The 24643-nt window shown below is 31.3% G+C and overlaps 1 protein-coding gene across 1 annotated transcript; it reads right to left on the minus strand.

Annotated features, from left to right (window-relative positions):
* Positions 1–21277: 21277 nt before the first annotated feature.
* LOC107418569 (probable LRR receptor-like serine/threonine-protein kinase At3g47570) lies at positions 21278–24643 on the minus strand. Its single transcript, XM_025073378.3, has 4 exons — positions 24188–24643; positions 22214–23893; positions 21665–22058; positions 21278–21577 (listed from the first exon to the last, which is right to left on the minus strand). The coding sequence occupies exons 2-4, from the start codon at positions 23679–23681 to the stop codon at positions 21547–21549; spliced, it is 1893 nt and encodes a 630-aa protein (XP_024929146.3). The 5' UTR covers positions 23682–23893; positions 24188–24643; the 3' UTR covers positions 21278–21546.

Genomic DNA, 24643 nt, shown 5'->3' on the forward strand with positions numbered 1-24643 from the left:
TGTTGTACTTGGATTTGGTTGTTTTGGCCATTGTGCTTGTTTTGGCCATTCTTCTACCCATCTTAAGTGATTGGAGCAATTTGCTACTAATTTTGAATCTATACTTGGTCGCATTGAATGGTAGTTGAATTCTCAACATGTGTGAGTTAAGGAGTTTGCATTTGGTGAGGAGAATCGATCACAAACTTTACAAATGCTTTAGCCATGAAACTCATCATTTCCTATATTTGGCAAAGCATCTTATGATTTCCTTCCTTTATCTTTTAGGATACGTTTGCCATGGACTCCTGCACGATTTTTTGAGTGTCTTACAATTCATCAACCTCTTTGTTATACCAATCTTCCTTAGCAAGACTTTCGGAATTACTGCTAAATCTTATCACTCCGATCCTTGTTGTTATCAAGTGAATCTCACTGGGCATGCCAAAAAATATGTTTGGTACTTTTGCAAACACCAAGTAAATCTTTTTAATGTGTGCGGGTTTGCCATTCTAATTAAAATTAGAGAAAAAGGGTAATGGATTGCAAATAACAAATAATAAAATGGTAAATTTAGTAAATTGTGTGAAATATAAATCTGATTAAAATCAAACAATTGTAAAGATTGTAGGGAACTTTCAGTCTAAGGTTTTTTTTTTATGCCTTGCAGTAAAGGAGTTCAAAATAAATTTGACTTAAATAAAAAATAACAAAGATGACCAATTAGAAATGGAATTTTTGAGAAAGGAGATTAAAATCTCAAATGTGAAAAATGAAGAAATCAATAGAAAATAGAGATGATAAGAAAACAAAATGAAAAGATAAGCAATAAACTTATGAATATATTAATAAAAGAAATAATATACTTCATTGAACTAAGAGATTATAGAAACAACAACAACAAATGAAATAAAATGTTCTAAAAGTCACAAGAACAATACAATTTAAAGAAAATAAGAAAGTAAAAATTTAGGAGAAATATTTGTAGAGAATTTGATAGAGTTTCTGGTATTTGAAAGTGTGCTTGGAAGAGGATCCTTTTTTTTCTTGCTTCAATGCTTATTTATAGGACAAAGTGCTCCTAGCTTAATAAGGAAGAATCAAAGACAAAGGCAAAAATCCTCCATTTTCTTTGAATCAAACAATTATTCCAAATGAAGCTTTTCTTTTTATAACCTAAATCAAATTTGAATAAATTCCATGAATGGCTACCGTCACCACTAACTTTCCAAATCAAACATAAATTATGAACCTGGCTTTATTCAGACCTTTATTCAAAGAGATATCTATAATTTCCAAAACGAATTTACAACCTTATTTAGGCTCTAAAATTACTCCATAAATAATGAATAACCTTCCAAAAAGAAAATATTAACCTTACTCAGATCATCAAATTGCTCCAAGATTAATAATATTCCATAAACTAAAAATTTGGCCTTATTTAGGTCTTTAGCTACTTTATTTACCACCAAAAATATGATTATTATTTAGAAATAATAATAATAAAATAGGGAAAATAGGTAGTACAAACAGATACTTCTCCTTGCAAATTGTTGTTCGAAAGGTTCCTAATTGAAGGTAATATGTAACTTATCAACCTCTGCATGTTAGGCTTAACCGAGTAATGCTTTGATGCTTATGATTGCATGAAACACCATGACAATAGCTAAAGTCAAGATATTCATTCTATGATCTTGTAAAATTCAAAGGATCTTGAATTATCATTTCTTTAATGGCAAGCAAGGCAAGCCCATCTATCTTGTTTCGACTAAAGTTGCAAACTAATGGCAAAAATGATGAGAATCCGCCCAAACTAGCACAACTGACAACCTGCTGAGGTACTGACCCGATACGGATGAAGAGCGGGCCGATCACTAGGGCTCAAGCTAAGAGATTTAAGAATAATCTGGCTGTGTTTATATAGGGAGTAATTAATTCTCAAAAGGGCTTGTCAATACCCAAATATACAAGACCCGTTTTAAGCATCCAATTGGTGGAGGCCGATATGGAGCCAGGTAGCTGTTTTCGTACAAATATGGACTTCGGGCAACAAGAAATGGTTTCAACACTTCATGGATTCAATACATATCTTTAAGAGGTCATGGAATCAATTCAAGGCAGCTTCTAAGGCAATCAAAAAGGGCTTGTGCACATGAGAGAGAAAGTTGGCTAGTTTTATTGTATTATTGGCTGGCTTTACTGTATTTTGCTGAGTTGGACTTTTCTCTTTGATCCAAGCAAGGGCAACGTGTGGAACTCCATGATAATCCTATTTGGAATCCTACATGGCATATGGAAGCTGATTTGGAGCTTAAATTGTCAATGATTGGTCAAAGACAGTTTAGTCGAAAAGATAGTATTTTAGTTTCTTAATTTGATTTTGACTTTTTATTTTAGGAAATTAGTTTTTTATTTGGTTTTATTTATTTATTTTCTGGACAAATCAACTTAGAAAATTTATTATTTTATTATTTTCATTGTAAATTAATTAATTCTTAATTTAAAATAAAAGAATTAATTAATCTAAATTAGATTAGGAAAGGAGGTAAATTTCGGCCAAGCTAGTTTTCCTATTTTTTGGTGGCCGGTTTTACCTAGATAATTAGGGTTTTATTTCGTTCTTTCCTAGCCTATTTAAGGGATTATTTTTGAGGAAGAATACAACCTTTAATAATATTCAGAATTTATTTTGTGAGATTGAATTTCTCTTTGTTCTTTTTGAACACCTAAAACAGCATTAGAGAGTGAGTGTTTAAGTTTTGACTTATCAATAGGATATTCATCACCTATTGTGGTGTCTTCATTATACCAAGGTTTCTAATTATAGGTTGGTTGGGGTTGAGATCATTCCATTAAAATTTGAACTTAATTGAAATCCGAGCTAATATAATACGGGTTTAGATTTGTGTTGACCTATGTTCGTATCAGCCACCATGTTATGATAAAACTTTGTGATTTATTGTCATCAAAATGTGTTATAGTAAAGAAACGGAGAAACAGAAAGGTGGGAATCACTTCATTTTTAATAACACTTGGACCTGAAAAAATGCTTTGAATTTGAATTTGAACAATGTTTGACCAGGGTTGATCCCATAGTTGACTTTTTGCTACTATAGGAATTTCACCTTGATCAAGGCACCATGGAGAAATACTAGTCAAACTGAGTAGGTAGACTAGTCATACACCAAAATCAGAGTTGAGATTAGAATGTTATGATCATAACAAGGTACGGTCCGAACTGATCAAGTAAGTCCAAAGGTTGACTTTTTATTTGTATGGGTTTTGATTTTGACTTATGTACCAAGTGATAGTGCTTGTCTACGAGTCCGTAAATTAATGACATGTCTAATTTAAATCTACGGTTGAAAAGATATGGATCTATAAAGTTGTGTTTATTCTTTTAGAACTAACTTTATCGGGTAGTTTTTATCGAAAATGTGTGAAGGCGTATTTAAAGAGCATCTTTAATGAGTGACATGTGGTAGGTGCCATGTGTCATGTCCTGATGGTGACATATGTCACCTAAATTTCTTTTTCTTTTTTCTTTATTTTTTTTTCTCTTTCATCCCTTCCCCACACATAGGATGACACCCCCTCTCTCTCTTTCTCTCTATGTCAGACTGGCCAAAATTGGCCATGCTTCGGCCATTAAGCACCTACCCACATTAGCCAACCGCTAGGTCCCCGGCCATTTGGCCGGAGGACATGCTTGGATCAACCTTTGAACCCCCTAATTTTGAATATGGCTTCCATTTTTCCAAATTCCTAGTGGCTGAAAGGACACAATGGTTTGAAATTTCACTTAAACTCCCTGACCATTTTCAACCACTGACAACAAGATATGCAGGTTCAAGCTAAGTATCTTTGATCCTTATCCCTCAAGCTTTCATTTGATATATAATTAGTAAATTTTGGTTGGGTATTTAAGATTTTGTCATTTTTGAGTAAATTTTTGCATTTATTGTGTAAATTGTGTTAAATTATATATATATATACATGTTCATACATATTTGTATGTGTGTATGAGTGTGTAAATATGAAGTAGTGAGTGTTAATTGTTACCTTAAATTATGTTTAGTGTTCTGGCCCTAATTGTTATAAAGATTGGATTATTTTGGACTATGCTTGGCAAACCTTGAGGTGGTGCATCGTATGGGTGTAATACCGGCTTTGATAGTGATTCTTGGAATGTTGGAGAAGATGATGACATTGGAAGGTTGGTGATGTGGCAGTAGGTGTGGATGTAGCATGCCATGTGGCATGTTAAAATTGCAAGACTGATAAGGTGGAATTTATCAAATTTAGTTACAATCAAAAAGGGGGTTTTAGAAATTGACAGTGGATTGATAGTACATTGTTGCTAATTTCCATGTGAATATGGCACTTAGTATAAAACTTTTATGTTTGCAAATATATATATAAATATATATAGATATATATTGTATACTTTTAGGCATGTGTATAAATGTACATACCTGGGTATGCTATATTTGTTAAAATATTGTGCATATATGTATAATAAAAAAGGTTCATAAATTGTGACTAACCATAGGATGTTTTCGTAAAGTTGTACTGGGATAATATGAAATAGTTTTAGCATAGAGTTTGCTAAATATGTGCCCGACATAATAAGACCCAATCTAATATGAACCTAGAATGACCTACGCCTAAACCCGTATTATATTAGTCTAGATCTAATTACGTTCAAGTTCTAATGGTCACCCTGACCCCTAACCAACTTATGATTAGAAACCGTGGTATGATGAAGACGCCACAATAGGTGATGAATTTCCTATTGATAAGTTAAACTAAAACACCCACTCACTAATGGTGTTTTAGGTGTTCAAAACAACAAAGAGGAATTCAATTTCACAAAATAAGTTCTGAATATTATTAATGGTGTGTTCTTACTAAAAGACAATCCATTTTATAAGGCTAAAAGAAAACAAAATAAAACCCTAAAAGCTAAAGGAAAAACCGGTCAATAGGATTAGGAAACTAAGCATGGCTGAATTTTCTCTGTCCTTTCCTATACTAATTTGGATTAATTAATTCTTTTATTTTGAATTAGGAATTAATTAATTTACAATGAAAATAATAATTTTCCTAAACTTATTTGTCCAGAAAATAACTAAATAAAAACCAAAAAGTAAAGGTAATTTCCTAGAACAAAAAGTAGAAATCAAATTAGGAAACTAAGATACTATCTTTTTTACTAAGTTAACTTTGACCAATTTTTGACCAATTTAAGCTCGAAATCAGCTTCCATATGCTTTTTAGGATGCCAAATAGGCTGATCATGAAGTCCCACATGTTGCCCTTGCTTGGAGGAAAGAGAAAAAGCTAACTTAGTAAAATACAATAAAGCCAGCGGGTAATATAGTAAAACTAGCCAAATTGTCATGTTGTGCACACAGCCCCTTTTTGGATGCTTTTTAAGCTGCCTTGAATTGATTCCATGACCTCTTAGACATATGTATTGAATACATGAAGCATTGGAACCATACTCCATAAATGCACCAAAATCGCTATCCGGGTCTGTATCGGCTTCCACCACTTGTATGCTCAAAACAGGTGTTCGATCTTCGGGTATGGAAAATGTAACACCCCGCCCAAAGTACAACGAAAATTTTCCAACTTTGACCGAGGGTGACCGTTGACTTTGATCGTTGACCGAAGGGGTCAAAAGTTGACTTTTTGACTTGGATGGAATTCTAGGTTGACTGAGGTACCGTTACGAAGTACACGTTGGCACGAGTTCGTAGACTAGTAGTACGTTGAAAACGGAGCTACAGTTTGAAAGATATGAGTAAAACTAGTTGAGGTCCAAACTGTCCAAGGGATGCCGGAGTTGACTTTTTATTCATGCAAAGTTGAGCTTTGACTCATGCATGGTTGTAAAGTACTCGTCGATACGAGTCCGTAGACTAGCGGCACGTTCGATTTGGACATGTGGTTTGAAAGTTATGGACCTGTAGAGTTTTTTAAATACTATATTATTTTAATATTATTTTTAAACGTGTAACAATGTGCCACGTGTGACTTAATAAATGTGACCATGTGTCACCATGTTGAGGTGCCACATGTCAACCATGTTTAATATCATATTATTTTATTATTATTTTATATAATAATATTATTTTTAATATTATTTAATTATTTTTAATTTATTTTCTTTCTCTTTCTTTTTCTTTTCTTTTTTCTTTTTTTTCTTTTCCCCCACGTGGGAAAACACCAGCCCCCCCCCCCCCCCCCCCCGAGCCTCCTCTTATTCTTCTTCCTTCTTCTTCTTTCTTCTTCCTTTCCTTTCCTTTCTCCCTCTCGGCCTCACCGTTTTTGTTCTCACCGGCCACCGGAAGGATCCACGCGCCAGCCGACATGAAAGCCCGTAGATGGGCGACACCGGCGGCCAAATCTCCGACCGAATGGCCAGCGGACGCACCGGGATTGGCCTCCAACGCCGGTGGCCGGTGTGTCGCTGGTTTGCCGGTTTTCCAGCAGCCACCGGTCGTGCAACCGGTCCTTTCCTACTAATTTGGACCCTCTGATTCCGATTCTGAGCTCCGATTAACTCAATTCTAGTCGATTTGCAAGATACGAAGGGATCAATACCGGCCGAAGCTTTCCGGCCAAATTCCGGCCACCGCTGGTTGAATTGAGCTTAATGGAGGTCGGTAATGTGATCCTCATCTCACAAGCTTTCCATAGACATATAATTTGCGTATTTTGGTTAATGTTTGTGTTAGACCCCCTAGGTACCGGGTATTATTTATCCGAATAAAATATTAATTTATTTGAGATGTGTAATGTTGTCGTTCTAGGAGCACGGGTGAGTCGTGGAATTGATCCCATGGAGGATCTTGGATTAATTGCATGCTCCAGGTGAGTGACCCACCTTTAAACCTATTTTGGGATAATTAATTATATTTAATTGATGTTAAGTTGATATCTGGAATTATGCTCATGTGGTGAAATTTAATTATAATTGTGGAAATTTATTATTTTATAAGTACGTGTATGTTTATTGGGGTTAAACGGAATTTTGGGTTATTCAGAAACCCCGATTTTTATTATTGTGATTTAATTTTATTTATTACGCATGAGCAAGATATTTTCAGTAATAAATCGTATGTGGTTTTAATATTATTTTTGGGCATAATTGGTTTAAATATTTTAAGGAAAATATTTGTTTAAATTGGTGGTTTCAAATTTTATAATTATGCCCGTGAAATATTATTTGTTGGACCTCGTGTTACGAGAAAAATTATTTTTATATTGTTATCGATGGTTTCGTACCGGGTATGTTAAAGAAAAATGTGGGATGGTAAAATTGAAAACTGGTATATTTCCCACGGTAATTTTTGGAAAATCGGTACGGTAATAGGAAATTAATAATTATTTTAGATGCACTCATACAGTATTAGTGTTCCGGTGTACATGTGGTTAGCACGCAAGTTATTATGTCTCCCGTGAGTTGCCATTGGACCGAGGGCAGGCAAGTCTTATATATTGCGCATCAGCCGCCCCCCTCCGTGGTCGGGATGACGGTTTCAGCAGCGGTATTTTCGGGACGCCGAAGTGTCGTATGCAAGTTTCTCTCTTTAATCTCCCGCCAGTCGGTGCTGGGGACGCTGGGTATCGGAGGGCATCACTGGTATATGGTGTGGTGTGTCAAGTATAAATTTTCGGATAGAAATTTCAAACCCCAAAGTGTCACAAATTATTTATTATAATTTATTTTATTTTATTTATATTTGGGGTATTTATTTATTGTTTATTAAATTAATTGATCCCTTGGTTTTCGGGAAGTACGAATAATCAGGTTTTGCGAAAATGTTTTAAAAGGGGAACATTTCCAACGGAGTGAATAGTGAGGGTTTTGAGAGAAATTATTACTTTCAAATGTTTATGATTTATTTATTATTTAATTGTTGGTATTAATTAAATTCCTTTATTTGTTATATTATTAATATTAAAAGTGTACAGTAGTTAGGGTCACTCACTGAGATGATTAGCATCTCACGTCTTTAAATTCCGTTCCCCTAGGTCCAGGTTGGGAGATGTTGATTGTCCGGGGCGAGCCTGACGTCTCAGTTCATTGCCGAAAGTCCAAGAAGTATTTCTTCCCTTTTTCCTCTTCATCTTGTATTACTTCTTTATCTGTCATCGTATTAATTCCACATTTATTTGTATAATGCTCTGTGTACTATAGTGGACATGTAGTTATTAATTATGCACTGATTTATTGTTATTCATTTGGAGTGCTGTAAATTGTGGAATCAATTTGTAATAACGTGGGAGGAATAAGGGGATGTTTACAGAAGTGTGTTTTCAGTACAGGAAATTTGTGGTAAGTCCAACCCTTAGGGGAGGTTCTGCCGGATTTTCCATTGGAGGGTCCGGTAGGGTTTCCCTGGGATCAGGGCTTGTCTAGGGTTCCGGTAAGGAATTTTGGACGGGTCCTGACAGAAAAGCCCTCTTAAGAATGAATTACTCTCTGGATAAAGCTAGCAAGGTTGTTCCTAAACCTCTTAGCTTGATCCCTAGTGATTAGCCGGATCTTCATCCGTATCGGGTCAGAACCCCAATGGGTTGTCGGTTGTGTGGGTTCGGATGGATTCGCATCACAATCTTGGATTATAAATAAAACGTAAGGAAAAAATAATGTTTTGTTATTTATTTATTCAGTTATTTATTTGTTTACTTAGTAAAATATTCATCTATTTATTAGTTTATTTATTTACTTAGCTAAATTATTATTCATCTATTTATTTATCTATCCATTTATTTATGCTTTTATTTAATTGTTTATTTATTTGTTCTTGGTGATCTAGGTTTTAAATGTACTGCTCAGTGGAGATGTTATAAGATACTTATTATCCATTTTAGATATAATGTAATATATATACATATATATTTATATATATGTGTATATATATATATATATAGATGAAAGGTTAGGGCAAGGATAAACAAAAGAGAATAAGGTTTTTAAGTTGCTGAAAATTGATTTTGGATGGTGTTATGCTTGGCTTTGTTTGAATAAGTTGTTGGAAGATTTTCTAGCAAAGTCTGTTTTATATTTCTCTTGGTTTCAATTGGAAACTAAGGTATCTTCCTCCAAAATTCAACTCATTTAATCATTTGAATGTTATACATATTTATAGCATACAAAAGAGGTGTGAAAGCACATGATGGCTGGTCCTATGCTCCAATGTTTTACAAGTCCTTCATTGCGAAGCAAAAACACATGTGTAAAGTAATTTCATTACATGCTTCTTTGGTTGTTGACAAGTGTTGCTACCTCATTGAGTGCTTCGTATTGAAGTAGCCCTCATGCATGATGCCACATGTCGTCACATGCATCAAATGAGAGAGAGGTAGAATGGTTAAGCTCCATGTCACCAGGTAGCTACTATGTCACCATCCTTCTCACCAAGGTGCTTTCCATGTCATCAAGGTGGTTAAACTTCCTAAAACCCTAATTTCGCTAATACATTTTAGTATCTTTGTTGATGCGAATTCATTCGTGTCCGCACAACCGACACCCCGCTGGGTTGCTGACCTGATACAGATGAAGACCTGGCCGATCACTAGGGCTTAAGCTAAGAGATTTAGGGACAAATTTTCTGCCTTTATCCAGGGGGTAATTCATTCTCAAGAGCACTTATCCATACCCAAAGATCTAGGACCTATTTTAGGCATACAAGTGGTGGAAGTCGATACGGATCCGGGTAGCAGTTTTGGTGCATTTATGGAGTTCAGGCAGCAAGAAATGTTCCAAATCTTTATGGATTTAATAAATATCACTAATAAGTCAAGACAGAACTAAAACCAACTTGTACGGACAACTTCAAAATTGGGTCAAAAATTCCTGTATTGCTTGCTGGCTTTACTGTATTTTGCTAAGTTGGTTTTTTCACTTTCCTACAAGCAAGGGCAACGTGTGAGACTCCATAATAATCCTATTTGGCATCCTAAAAAGCATATAGAAGCTGATTTAGAGCTCAGATTGGTCAAAGTCAACTTAGTCAAAAAGCTAGTATTTTAGTTTACTAATTTGATTCTACTTTTTGTTTTAGGAAATTACCATTACTTTTTGATTATTTATTTATTTATTTGCTGGACAAATAAGTTTAGGAAAGTGATTATTTTCATCGTAAATTAATTAATTCCTAATTCAAAATAAAGGAGTTAATTAATCCAAATTAGATTACGAAAAGAGGAGACTTTCAACCATATTAGGATTCTTCATTGCATGGCTGGTTTTTCCTTTTTGTTTTAGGGTTTTATTTTGTTTTCTATTAGCCTATAAAAGGGCTTCTTTTTGAGGAAGAACACACCATTCATAATATTCAGAATTTATTTTGTAAGATTGAATCTCTCTTTGTTCTTTTGAACATTTAAAACACCATTAGTGAATGAGTGTTTTAGTTTGACTTATCAATAGGCCTTCCATCACCTATTGTGGCGTCTTCATTATATACCAAGGTTTCTAATCATAGGTTGGTTAGGGGTTAAGGTGAGAACATAATTAGATCCGGGCTAATATAATACGGGTTTAGGCACCGGTCATCCTAGGTTCGTATCATTTGTGCACCAACTTAACAAGCCTAGATTACACCAAATTTGGCTTTGAACAAAAATTACAAAACAAACTAAGGTAGTAACCCCTCGGCCAGGGTACTTGCTTTCTCGGGTTTGCCTTGTTTTGGTCTTGGGTTTAGGTTATTTATGGCTTACAATTGCCGTGATTCTCTAACAACATATATATATATATATAGAGAGAGAGTATCAGGTTATGTTTAGTTATATATATGTACACATATATTTATGATTTGCAAGATTATTTATTTATATTCACGTATATTTATATATTTATGTATATATGTGTATGTGTGGGTGTATAATTAAATATGTATACAGATATATTCATTTATTTAGTTATTAATACAAATTGGATTTAAAGGAGCTATTCAACAAATTATTTTTAATTGAATATTTTATAAAATTTCAAAAATGGTTTAGATGCTTATGTTGTTTCATAAATAACTTCACTAGTCGATTTATGGTTTTAATTACGAAATAGGTTATCATAAATTTTAGCTCTGATAAAGTGGATATGTTATAGAAATATGTTCGTATATATTTATGTTTTTATATGTGTGAGTATAAATGAATATGTGCATATGATTTTTGTTAGGCTAATTGTTAATAATTATTGATTTATTTAATTGTTTATTTAGTTATCTATGCCGATATAAAAGAATTAAAAGTTGTAAAAATACTTAATATTAAAATAATGTTATCGTAGTATATTTTTCTAAAATTATGTTTTAGGTTTGACATATATTTATTAATTTATTTGTTTGAAATATTTAATTATGATTTTAAAAATGTAATTATGAGGAGTTGATATTTCTCTAATTATATTTTTTATGTGATTAGTTAGTCTGTAAATACACCATACAATGCTTGTGTTCTATATGATTATGCTTATGGATTAGTGCATAAGTTGTAGTTAGTTGTTCTTTGTGAGTTATAGCGAGTAAGGGTAGGCAAATATTTTGCAGTGATAGCATTGGCCACCTTCCCCATGGACAAAAGACGGCAGGTTTAGCCATTTCTATGGTTGTTAAGGCGAGTGTGGGTAGGTAGATATTTCTATTGTGACGACATTAGCCATCCCCCTTGGCCGCTGGAAGGCAAGTTATTTAGCACCAACATTGTTGGGATGTTAATGGGCCCATGTGCTGGTTCTCTTCTCCTTTCCCCATCTATCATGTGGTATCACTTGGAGGCACTGGTATATCGTATGTTGCATTATGTGTCTTTTTTATGTATATGTATATATATATATATATATATTATCTTATATGTTAGGTATACCTTACCATACTTGAGTAGGAACTTTGTTAAACTCATGAACGAGTTAATATCATATTTCTGCTACCTACGAGATCAATGGGTTAGATGGTCATCATTGGCAACCATCCTTTACCATATTGGTAGTAGTATATCTATTATCGGCCGACATCATGGGACTATGCCTCGGTATGTCATATGGTACATCAGGTATAGTAGCCTTTGAGGTAGGTGTATTAGCCTTCAGGTAGATATTGTAACCTTTAAGCAAGAGCACTAGCATTCGGGCAGTTATCATAGCCTTCGAATAGGTGTATTAGTCTTTGGACGGGTATTGTAGCCTTCGGACAGATGTATTAGTCTTCGGCAGATATTGCAGCCTTCGAACAGGTATTGTAGTCTTCTACAGGTGTATTATCTATGGGCAGGTCACTTAAATCTTTCGAACAATAGTATATCTATTCATATATGTATACGTGTATAATGAAAATAAGCATTGAGATTGATTCTGAATGGTGGTGGATTTATCAGAACTAATTTCACAACCTTGGCTTTACTTAACGTGAGTTTATTATACTAAAAGTTGTCTTGCAATTTATTGTTATTGATAGTACAATTTGCATTTATTTATTTCCTTGATATTAAAAGGTAGACCGCATGATTTAGGGTCTAAGACCTAGATTGTCTATATGCATTATTATTAGTATTACTATTATTATCATCCTTTTATCTGTATTTGTATGTTTAGTATATTCATGAAGTGTTCTAAAAAATGTGAGGCTATAGTAAGTGAGAGATTGTAAAAATTAAAAAACATCGATTTTTAATTTAAAAATTAATTAAATTAAAATTGAAACAAAAATAAATTAAATGATTTGATTAATTATTCTTCTTCACACTGCTTATTAATATATTTACTATTTATATATATATAAATAAAACATAAAATTTATTAAAATTTTAAAAATTTATACAAAAATTGACATTTTTTAACCAAAAAAAGTTGTCTAAATCCATCCGAAATTTTAAAAAAATAAAATTAAAATATTTTATCAATTTAAAAAGTAATTAGTTCAAAATTGAAACATAAATCAATTAAATGAATAAATTAATTAGTTTGCTATTGCTTATTAATATATTTATTATTCATATACAAATAAATAGAACATAAAATTTATACACTTTTTAACCAACAAGGGTAGCCTAACCGATTCAAAATTTAAAAAATAAAATTATAATACTTTATTAATTTAAAAAGTAATTAATTTAAAATTGAAAAACAAAAAATTAAATAAATATATTAGTTATTTTGATTCACATTGCTTATTGATATATTTACTATTTATACATATATAAATAAGATATAAAATATTTTAAATTTCAAAAATTCATATTGAAGCCGACGCTTTTTATCACAAAAGTGATGCCGAAAACCATTTAAATTTAAAATAATTAACTTTATCATATTTTATTAATTTAAAAAATAATTAATTTAAAATTGAAAACATATAAATTAAATATAGAAAAGCATTGATGTTCTTGTATGTAGCGACGCTTTTTTAAAAAAGCATCGTCTTTTCTAGTATCTAGCAATGCTTTTTTTAATGAAAGCATCGCCTTTTTCTTTAACCAATGGCACTTTCCTATAAAAAAAAACGTTGCATATTCTATGTAATCAGCAAAATTTTGAATCAAAAAACCGTCACCTAAACTTTCCAAAATTAAAAGTAATTAAAGTATCTTATTTTATTGATTTAAAAACTAACTAATTTAAAATTGAAATACAAAGTAATTATATGAAAGGATTAATTATTTTGCTTCATATTGTTAATCAATATATTATACATTTACTATTTATATAAATATAAATAAAGCATAAATTTAGTAAAATTTTTAAAAATTTATATAAAAGATGACTTTTTTAGCCAAAAGGTGTCACCTAAACCAATTCAAACATAAAAATAAATTAAATGAATAAATTAATTATTTTGCTATTGCTTGTTAATATATTTATTATTTATATGTATATATATATATAAAAATAAAATGTAAAATTTATTAAAATTTTAAAAACTTATACAAAAATCGACGCTTTTATACCAATAAGCGTTGCCTAACCCATTCGAAATTTAAATACAAGTGAATTAAATAATTGAAATACAAGTAAATTAAATTATTTTGATTCACATTGCTTATTAATATATTTACTATTTATACAAATATAAAATAAAACATAAAATATATTAAATTTCAAAAATTCACATCGAAGCTAATACTTTTTATCACAAATTTTTGCCAAAAACCATTTAAATTTAAATTAATTAACTTTATCATATTTTATTAATTTAAAAAAATTAATTTGAAATTGAAAACATATAAATTAAATATAGAAAAGCATCACTATTCTTATATCTAGTGACGCTTTTTTAAAAAAACATTGTCTTTTCTCGTAGCTAGTGATATTTTTTTAAATAAAAGCATCGCTTTTTTTTTTTTTTGGTAAAAAAGCATCGTCTATGCTATGTAATTTGCGGCACTTCTGATCAACAAAGCATTGCCTAAATGTTTCAAAATTTAAAATAATTAAAGTATTATATTTTATTGATTTAAAAAATAGCTAATTGAAAATTGAAATACAAATAAATTAAATAAAATGATTAATTATTTTGCTTCATATTACTAATTAATATATTTACTATTTATATACATATAAATAACATATAAAATTTATTAAAATTTCAAAACTTTTTACAAACTTTGATGCTTTTTAACCAAAAAAAGGTCGGCTAAGCCCACTGAAAATTTTAAAAAATAAAATTATAATATTTTAGTGATTTTATTAGAATAAATTTTGAAAAACAGAAAATAATAGCCGGCACTTTATTCACAAAAAACATTGCCCAATATCAATATTTTTACAGACGCTTTGATTTATAAATGCGTTGACTAGTGTTCTTATTCAAAGAACAGATGGTGCCGAAAGAAAGTGTCAGGTATTGTGGTTATTAAGTGAAGACTGGATTGTAAAAGCGTCATTTGGTTTTAGCATTATATTTGAAGTTTTATACTCAGCGTCGCAACTTTCTTTTAGTAGATGTAGTTTTTGTGTAATGTCGCTAGTTTTATATTTTGGCGTAGTGATAGCCTAACCCGCTTTTAGTTTTGAAATGGAAAAAAGTGTGAAATGAAATAGATAGAGGGAAAGTAGGAGAAGAAGTTCTGTAACTTTCTTCTTGTATCATTCTGAAGGTTTTCTTAGAATTGTCTAGAGTTCTTTAGTGTTGTAGAGGGAAGACAATTTTATGTTCACTAAGAGAAACTCAAAGGTGCAATATTTAAAACTTCTATAATCCATTGTATTTTGGAAGATAGACGCATCTAGATTCATTAGTACCATAAGGAGCGATTTTGTCTTAAGAAAACACTATGAAAATAGGCAACAGGCTTAAAACTCAAATTCTACGTTCTAACCAGGTTTTTTATTTTATATTATTATTAATATATTTTGTTTATTATTTTTTTTCTCAGATTATCTATTATATGAAGCTTTTTGTATTATATTTTACAAGCTTATTATTTTAAGATTGTTGTTGTTGTTATTTTGTAATATCTTTGTGCTCCCACCCTTGCTTTATTATTTTATTCTATTTTTATATAAAATTATCTAAGAGAAACAAAGTCAAAGTCTTGTAGTGTAATTATTATATTAAGTTGGATATGTAATCAATTCAAAAAAAGGAAAAAGAAGTTGGATATGTAACCTAAATACGGTTGTTAAAGTAATTGCTAGCTTTATCAAATAAACATAAAAAATAAAAAAGTTAATGGGTAAACGGTAACAGAACCTTTTAACACTTTAAGCCCTTTTTTTTATTACACATCAATTTTAATAAGTAAATGAAAACTATAAAAAAATTAATTCAAATTTGCAAACAAATTGAACATCAATATCATATTTTATGATTGATCAATATATATATTCGTATATATCATTTTTTATGCATTATAAAAACATAAAGCAATTAAAAAAGGAGAAAAATTCTCAAATCCTATAATCACAAATATATGATAGTAATTGTCAATTCATTGTCGAAATGTCACAAATTAACCAACATAAAGTATAAATATTGAAATATGAACATATACACAATAGGAGGACATTATTTCAGTACTATACATCAAATTAAACGCTATTTCAATATTCATCTAACTGTTATCTTCACATAACTATAAATCATGCCTTGTACTTTGAATTTGGTAGGTTATCTATACAAATTAAATTAGACGATATAAAAAGTTTACGCTATAAAATAAAGGGTAAATTATAGAAAACCCATCAATTATTTGAAGCTTAAAAAAAAGCCCTTTAAATTATTAAAAGGTGGCTTTGTTCATACTATAAAATTTAATAACCACACTACATTCTACACAGTTTTTTAATTCAATTTTTTCAACTTGCACCAATTAATTATGCCTAATTTATTCTTAAATATAATTAAATACATATTTTTACTCCTAATTCCCTTCAAAATTAAAAGACTCCCTCCAATTACCCTAATTCCCAAATTTGTCTCACTTCATCTTTAACCTTTGTAAGCATAGCTGCAAACTAGATCCACCCTAGTTCATCGAAAAAAAAAAAAAAAATTCAAGATGTAAGAAAGCTGAACATCGAGTCCAGGTTATGCTTTTTCAACAAAATCTCTCTCTCTCTCTCAAGATATGAGAAAGCTTTTGTGCTTATTTACAATTTTGAAGAAACTTATAAGGTTGTCTGAGTTTTATATATCATATGAGAATGAAAATATGTATATAAACAAACAAGTTCATATATCATTGTTTCTTTCAATTTGTATAATCCAAATAAAATTAGAGTCATTTAGTATACATAATCCATAAAGATTCAAATTGTCCTGATTATGTATACGGGACAGCTTTATATATTATTATATTTCCTTTCAATCTATATAATCTAGCTAAAACTTGATTCATCCAGCATGCATAACTCAAACAGGTTCAAATTGTCCAAATTCTTATACCTAACGATTTTACGTATCGTTACATTTTCGTTTGGTTTATATAATCTAGACAAAACTAGAGTTTTCTAGTATGCATAACCTAAATGGGTTCAAATTTTTCAAATTATGTATATAGTACAACTTTAGGTATCATTGAATATTTATTTAGTTTATATAATTTAGATAGAACTAGAGTCGTTCGGTATACATAATGGAGATGGGTTCATATCGCTTGGTTTATGTATACCATATGATTTTGTATATTATTCCATTTTCTTTTGAATAAACTAGTTTGAAAGCAATAACTTTCTCCAATATGCATAATTAGGATTAGTTCAAAATTGTCTGAGTTATATATATCGAATAACTTAAGAGTATATATGACAAAATTAAAATAATTTGTGCAAAGATTTAAAAATTGTCTGGATTATGTATATTAAAGACTTTAGAGTATATATGACATAATTAAAACTCTTTGTGCAAAGAATAAATAAAACAAAAATTTTTCTTAAAAAAAAAATAGAAAAACAAGATAAAAAGATACAAAAATAATAATAAAATAAATCATAAAGGAAAGCTAAATACTTAAATTTTCAGGGGTTGAAAGGAATAATTTGCCAATCATTTTTATATATGTTTTCCTTTTGATCAACAAACTCCATTATCTTCATTGCTAAGGTTTATAATTTTTCCTAAAACTTCATTGTAGTATATGCAGTATTTGATTTTTGCTTTGTTTATATGCTTAAAGATATTTGAGACCTTTTATCCAACAATATTTTTTAATATAAAAATGTAATTAAAAATGTAGTATCGTTATTAAATTTCATAGTGTGAATAGAACCACCCCTATTAAAAATCTACAAGTCAAGAAATATAATACATCAAGACAAAATTATCCTTACTAAAAATCTATCAAAATTCTAAAATTTAAAATTTTGAAATGTTCATAATGAATAAATTCATTTCATTAATATTAATATTATTTTTATTATTTTTGAAGAAAATATTATTATTATTATTGTTTTATCATTTACAACAATTTCCCCACCTTGTTGTGTTGAACTTACAACCTCCCGGGTACAATGTGAGTGGCTTAGCAACTAAATCAACCTCACTTACATTAAATAAATTATGTTTATAAGCTTGTAATTAGGGCTTTTTTTTTTAATTGGTCTATACTAAATTACAAAAATATCATTCTTAACAAGTGCAATAGATTCTAACAAATTACTCTTTTTACAATCTATTAATTTAATGGATCTCATTAGGGGAATTACCTATTAAGAGTACACTTACATGGATAATAATGTATACAATGTTTGCTTGTCTATCGTGTTAGCAAGATTTATAAGGTTTTATCAAGCCTGGTATGATGTTGAGTCTGTTAGAATGAAACAAAATGTAATCTTGTAAAGGGTAATTGCACTTTGGTACCCTCATATTTTAAGATTTTATGATTTAGATTTTCAACTTTAAAATTTAGCAATTTAGGTCATTAATATTTCAATTTATAACATATCGGTCCAAGTTTGACAAATGAATGGGTAACCGTTCCATCCAAGTGGGTTTCATGTGATCCCATCTCTCATCCTAAATATGTAAAAGCCCAATCCTTGAATCACATCCACATGGAGAAAATCTTTACCCATCTATTTGTTAAATTGGAGATTGAATCAATTTGCAACAAATTGAAAAATTGTGAGTGTAAATTGCCGTTTTAAAAGTTGAGAGCCCCAATCGCAAAAATCTGAAAGTGAAAATATCAAAATGCAATTAATTCTCTTGTAATCTTCTTTGGTAGGATTTAGTCTTCAAGGACAAGGAGAGTCCCACTTCATATTTAAGGAAATCTAAGTTTTCTTGCAAAATGTTAAAATTGAAAAAAGGAGAATCTAAATTTCTAGTTTTGAAAGTTTAGAACTCAAATCGTAAAACCAAGTCAAAGGTACTAAAATGAAATTAATCCTCTTATATACTTTTCACGCAAGACTCCATCATCATGGATGAGGAGAGTCCAGTTTCTATTTTCATGAAATCTAAAGTTTTCTTATAAAAGTTGAAATGATCAACCAATTTCCTTTTTAGACCTTGTTTAGGATGTCAAAATTAGTGGAAATTTGAAATTTTTGAAAAATAAAATTTTAATATTTTTGGATAATTTTTGTAAAGGAGAAAGTATGAGCTTTAGGGGAAACTAAATCTCAAAATATAAGAAAATAGGATGGAAAATAAATCTTTAAAAAATGGTGTCCTTTGAAATTCTTGGAGAATTAGTTTTCCATATTTTATTGAAAAAATCTTATCCTCGAATTATAAAACACAAATTAATTAATTATTTATAAATTCTAAAAATTATAATATTAACCAAATACTCTAAAAAATAATTTATAAAAAATTGATTAGTAGGAAACTAATTCCCGAAAAATTGATTGTCGGATATTAGTTTCCTTCTAAATGTCGAAAACTTCCCAAACGTGCCTTAAAGATTATGTGACAGCCATTTGCTTGCTTCCTTTTTCCTGATTGCAATTCAAGTTGCTGCATCTCTTTCAGATTTATATTTGCAGTAGTGTGATATACCAATTTCCAAGATCAGCAGGAGAGATTGTCATGTTTGGACGGACCAATGGAAGGATAACTTTTTGTAAATATTACTCAAGATTAATATTTTCATATGATATATAAACGCTAAACATTAAATTTAATCTTCTAACCAAACAAATGGATTAGAATAGTGACGAATTTTTAGGTATACAATATTTATACAGCTTGGCAATCTTCATGGCATACATAACCAATCAAGAAGAGCCATATGTGCATTTAAAAACATCTGATTGACGAGCCAAAACAGTCATAAACAATGTCAGCCCTACCGCCTCTGTTTCCATTTCTATCTTCTACATGGCCTTCTTCTCTATCACACAATTTGCAGGCCTCCATATCCATTCTTGAGAAGATCGGCCGGCAGGTTTGACTGGCCTCCATTTCTGGTACTGATCGAACTGTATAGGTGTAGTTGATATGATCACAGTGCAAAGCCCTCCCATTTCATTCCCGTGGAAATCTAATTTTCTAATTATGAAATAATAAAACGGACAGATAGTTTTTTAGTCTGATATTTTGTGGTTCATTAAGATTTAGTATTAGATGGACATCCATTTGCTTGGATTGGTTCTCATTATTTACCTTTGCAATTGAAACCAAATAAACCTTTTTTTCCTGAAGATTTTTTAAATTTGCTTTCTAGTGTTTTGAGGAGAAGAAAAAATTCTCCACTGCTTGGATAAGTATTTAAGGGTAACTTTTTTTTTTCTTTTTTTATTTTTTTTAAGACGGATAAGAAGAGATAGAAGTTTGTGAGCTAGACAGATATGAATGGAGAGAAGAAGAAGATGGGGTATAAGCAAAGCAAGGCAAAGAAAGAAAAGAAGAAGAAAAAAAACAAAAAACGAAAAAAAAAAAAGAAAAAAAAAAAAAAAGAAGAAGAAGAAGACGGTAGGGTTAACGCTATTTATGGCTAATTTGGTCATTAATTTGATGCGTATTAAAATGTACATACGACTCTTTTTGATTGGATATGTGTGCCATGTTGATGCCAAGATGTGTATACACTGTGTACCTAAAAATTTCTCAGTTATTTTTATTTCACCAATTTTTTTATATTCCCAAAAGCAGTTATTTTCTATTTCATAATACAATAATTCAATAATTCTATGGGGTTGTTTTTTTTTTTTTTTTTTTTTATATGCCCCAGGCACTCCTTGTCCCCATGTAGACTCGAACCCAGCATAAATAGTGGTGTTCATACAAACTGAACTACCGTATTCGTTTTTAATAGGGTTGTTATATTAATTTTTTTAACATTATAATAATAAAACCTTAATTGATCACATCCTTCTACTGTTTATAATAATAATCAAATCTAAACATACCAAAATTTTTTACCGGCTAGTCGAACACAAATTAATAATAGGAAAACAAGAAGATTTGGTTCTCATTACATAGATGCTTACCGGTGGTCAATGGTCGTTTTTGGTAGACTTATTGATACTCAATAATAGCCATCTACAGTGCCAAACATAACTTTACCATATTCAACATTTAGTTGAATTTTTTTTAAAATGTAAAATGAAACAATTATGATGCATGGAAAGAAAAGGTAAGAATCGATCCCCAAAAAACAAAACAAAAAAAGACAAAAAAAACCACGGTGAACCTAACATTTAAGCATGAGGGAAACCTAAACATAAAAGGAAATAAAAGAAGAAAACATAGAAAGCATTTTGGTTCGATGAAGAAAGCCCCAAGTTTTCAGATCAGATATTATAATATATGAGTTTAAAAGAATTTTGTGTCCATTTGACACGCCTGGAAGGTTTTTCTGGGACACAAGGAAAGAAGATAGAGGTATATACAATATAAGAAAAAAGTTTTATTTCTCTAGAAACAGTTTCTACAGACAACGTACCAATTGAGAATTGCAATAGGAAACGTTTGAAGTCATCCAAACACTTCCCTATTCTTACGCAACGAAACAGTGTTAACTTATTCAGAAAAAGAAAAGCAGTGTTGACTTTTCAATCCCATATACTTCCAAGTCTTTATAAAGACAAAAACAGAGCTAAAAAGCCATACGAAGTCCCTTTTGATTTTGTTTATCTATTTATTTATTTTTTTACTGCTACTTCAAAATTCCAGGCTCAATATTGTTCCTGCAGAAGATTAAATGCAAAACTATTAGATAAAATTCATGATCAAAAGTGTAATATAGAGAAGCCCAGACAAGATTAGTTGGTCACCTAGGAATTTGGAAATTCTTATGTCTTCCATAATGTTTAAGAAGAAAGTTTTTGATTGCAAGCAATTCCTTCAAAGCGTCATGTATTTGCAACCTATCACTTGGTGATTCCTCGGAACACATTACTCCAATTCTAAGTATTGACATTAAGAACTCAAGTTTCTTCACTCTTATTGTTTGCATTGATGACTCTTTCTCTTCTCCCTTTGAAATCAGATCATGATCAACAACCTCCATTGCTCGTTCGGGCAAAGACATCTTAACAAACTTATTCAGGTTCATTCCATCTGTAAATAGTACATCGGTTGGCCTTTTTCCGGTGAACATCTCTAACAAGAGGATACCAAAGCTGTACATATCTCCCTTGGTTGAAACATCACTTCCCATGCCATACTCTGGAATTACATATGTATATACAAATGTAGCTAGGGTTAATAACTGTAATCCACAAACCGTGGATAAAAAAAACATTCAACGTAATTAAGTTCAAAATACATACCAAGTCATTTTACAAAGAAAATGCTTAGGTTTGAGGGAATTAAGAGTTTACCAGGAGCTGCATATCCAATAGTTCCTTTTACCACAATGGAGCTGGTTGAATTCTGAAAGTTTTGAACATCACCTTCTACAAGAATCCTTGACAAACCGAAATCTCCTACACAAGCAGTCATGTCTTGGCCAAGAAGGATGTTGCTTGGCTTCAAGTCACAATGTATGATAGGCATGTCACTGTGGTTGTGAAGATAATCCATAGCAGAAGCAGCGTCAATGGCAATATTCAATTTCTGTAAAAGAGTTAATCTTCCCCCGCCTTCATTCTCTGTTTGTGGATGCAACCAATTTTCTAGACTTCCATTTGGCATCAATTCATAGACAAGGGCCTTGAAATCATTACCTTGGTAATCAACACTTGAGCAGGCAGTTATGATCTTTAAAAGATTTCTATGTCTAGTGTTTCTTAGCATTTCACATTCGGCCATGAAACTCTTTGAAGCTCCTCTCTTTTCAAGGTTGAATACTTTCACTGCAATGAATGCTTGATTGGGTTCAAGAATTCCTTCATACACAGAGCCAAAACTACCTTCACCGATTAGATTGGCAAGAGAGAAACCATTCGTTGCTTTAAGAAGATCTCCATATGAAATATTCATGAGTGGACCCTTCCATGGAGAATGCACAGGCTTTCTATTCTTCTTTTGCCAATAAATGATTAACAAAGATAGTGTCAAGCTTATTCCTAGAATACCACAAACTAAGGAGATTACTAGCTTAAATGCAAGGGAAACATTTTTTTTCCTCGGATTTTTCTTGGGGCATTTGGCCAATTGTAATTCATGGATACCCCCACAAATCTTGTCATTGCCAACAATTGCAATTGCACTGATGTTACTGAAAGCACCACCTACAGGCAACTCACCATCGAGATCATTGAAGGAAAGATCTAGCTTCCTTAACAAGGTTAAGTTGGCAAAGTCTTTCGGAATATGTCCGGACAAGTTATTGTGTGAAAGATCTATTTCTTCAATAGCTTTCAGTAAACTCAAAGTTTCTGGAATTGCAGCCTCAAAGATATTATGATCCATGTAGAGGTGGTCCAAGCTTATACAATCCCCTAGGCTGCTAGGAATATTTCCGGACAAATGGTTCTTAGAAACATCCAACTCAACAAGATTTTTCAAGTTACCAACTTCCTGAGGTAGAGAACCTGTGAAACGGTTTCTAGACAGGTTTAGAGATATCGATAAAGATGACAAACCGATAACTTCTTGAGGAATGGTACCATTGAGGGAATTACCAAACAAGTGAAGCAACTCCAAGTTCTCGCAGTTTCCAAGACTTGAAGGAATGCTTCCATGGAAATTGTTTTCCTCCAACCAAAGACTGTTCAACAATGTTAGATTTCCAATTGAGGAAGGAATTTCCCCTGAAAAATAATTCTTACCAAAACCAACTTCTTGTAACTTATAAAGTTTTCCAATAGTTGCAGGGATAGTTCCTTCTAAATTATTGTGGTGCATATTTAAGGAATTTAAGCTTATTAGATTACCAATATCATGGGGAATGTTTCCTGATAGTTGATTCAATTCTACAGAGAAATATTGAAGTTGAACAGAGAGATTGACCACTGAATTTGGCAATTCACCTCCAAAATTACTCTGACTTAGTTCGATTACTGTCAGATTGCTACAATTGGTCAATGAGGTTATGAAGTTCAAATCATTGGCCTCCCCTGTTCCAAGATCATTAGCAGCCACACTTAGAAACAAAAGTTTCTTTAGACTTGTAAAGATAGAAGGAACACCTCCAAAAAATTTGTTAAATGAAAGGTCTAAATGCTCAAGACTTGAAGCATTTGAAAATGAAATTGGAATAGGTCCGCTAAAGTTGTTTACCCCTAAATGTAAACGATGGATATTAGGAAGAGTTAGGCCTATGTTGTTTGGAAGGCTTCCTTCAAATCCATTATAATAAAGGTCTATTCTAGTAAGATATGAAAGATTGTATATAGATTGTGGGATCTGACCTGATAACTTGTTTTCAGAAACTCCAAAAACAGTCAAGTGCTTCAACTGGCCTAATGATGCCGGAATTTCTCCCTCCAAATTATTTGATCCCACTATTAGTACTTCCAGCGAAGAAATATTCCCTAAGGATGGTGGAATAGTTCCCTCCAAATCATTTCTGTAAAGACTTATTTGTGCCAACTTTGATAAGTAGCCAATTCCATGTGGAATTTTCCCGGTGATTTGGTTGCGACTCGCTTGGAGGATTCTCAAATTTGGACAGTTTGATATGTTATATGGTATTTGTCCTTTCAGTGAGTTGTTTGCCAAAACCAAAACTTGCAACCTGAACAAGTGACTGATTTCTTGTGGTATTTCTCCTTGGAAACTGTTGTTTGAAATATCGATAATTCGAAGAAAACTAAGGTTCCCAAGTGAAGGAGATATGTCGCCTACCAACTTTTGAGAGCTTAAGT

This window comes from Ziziphus jujuba, chromosome 2, assembly GCF_031755915.1.
Source record: "Ziziphus jujuba cultivar Dongzao chromosome 2, ASM3175591v1".
NCBI classification, from domain to species: Eukaryota; Viridiplantae; Streptophyta; class Magnoliopsida; order Rosales; family Rhamnaceae; genus Ziziphus; species Ziziphus jujuba.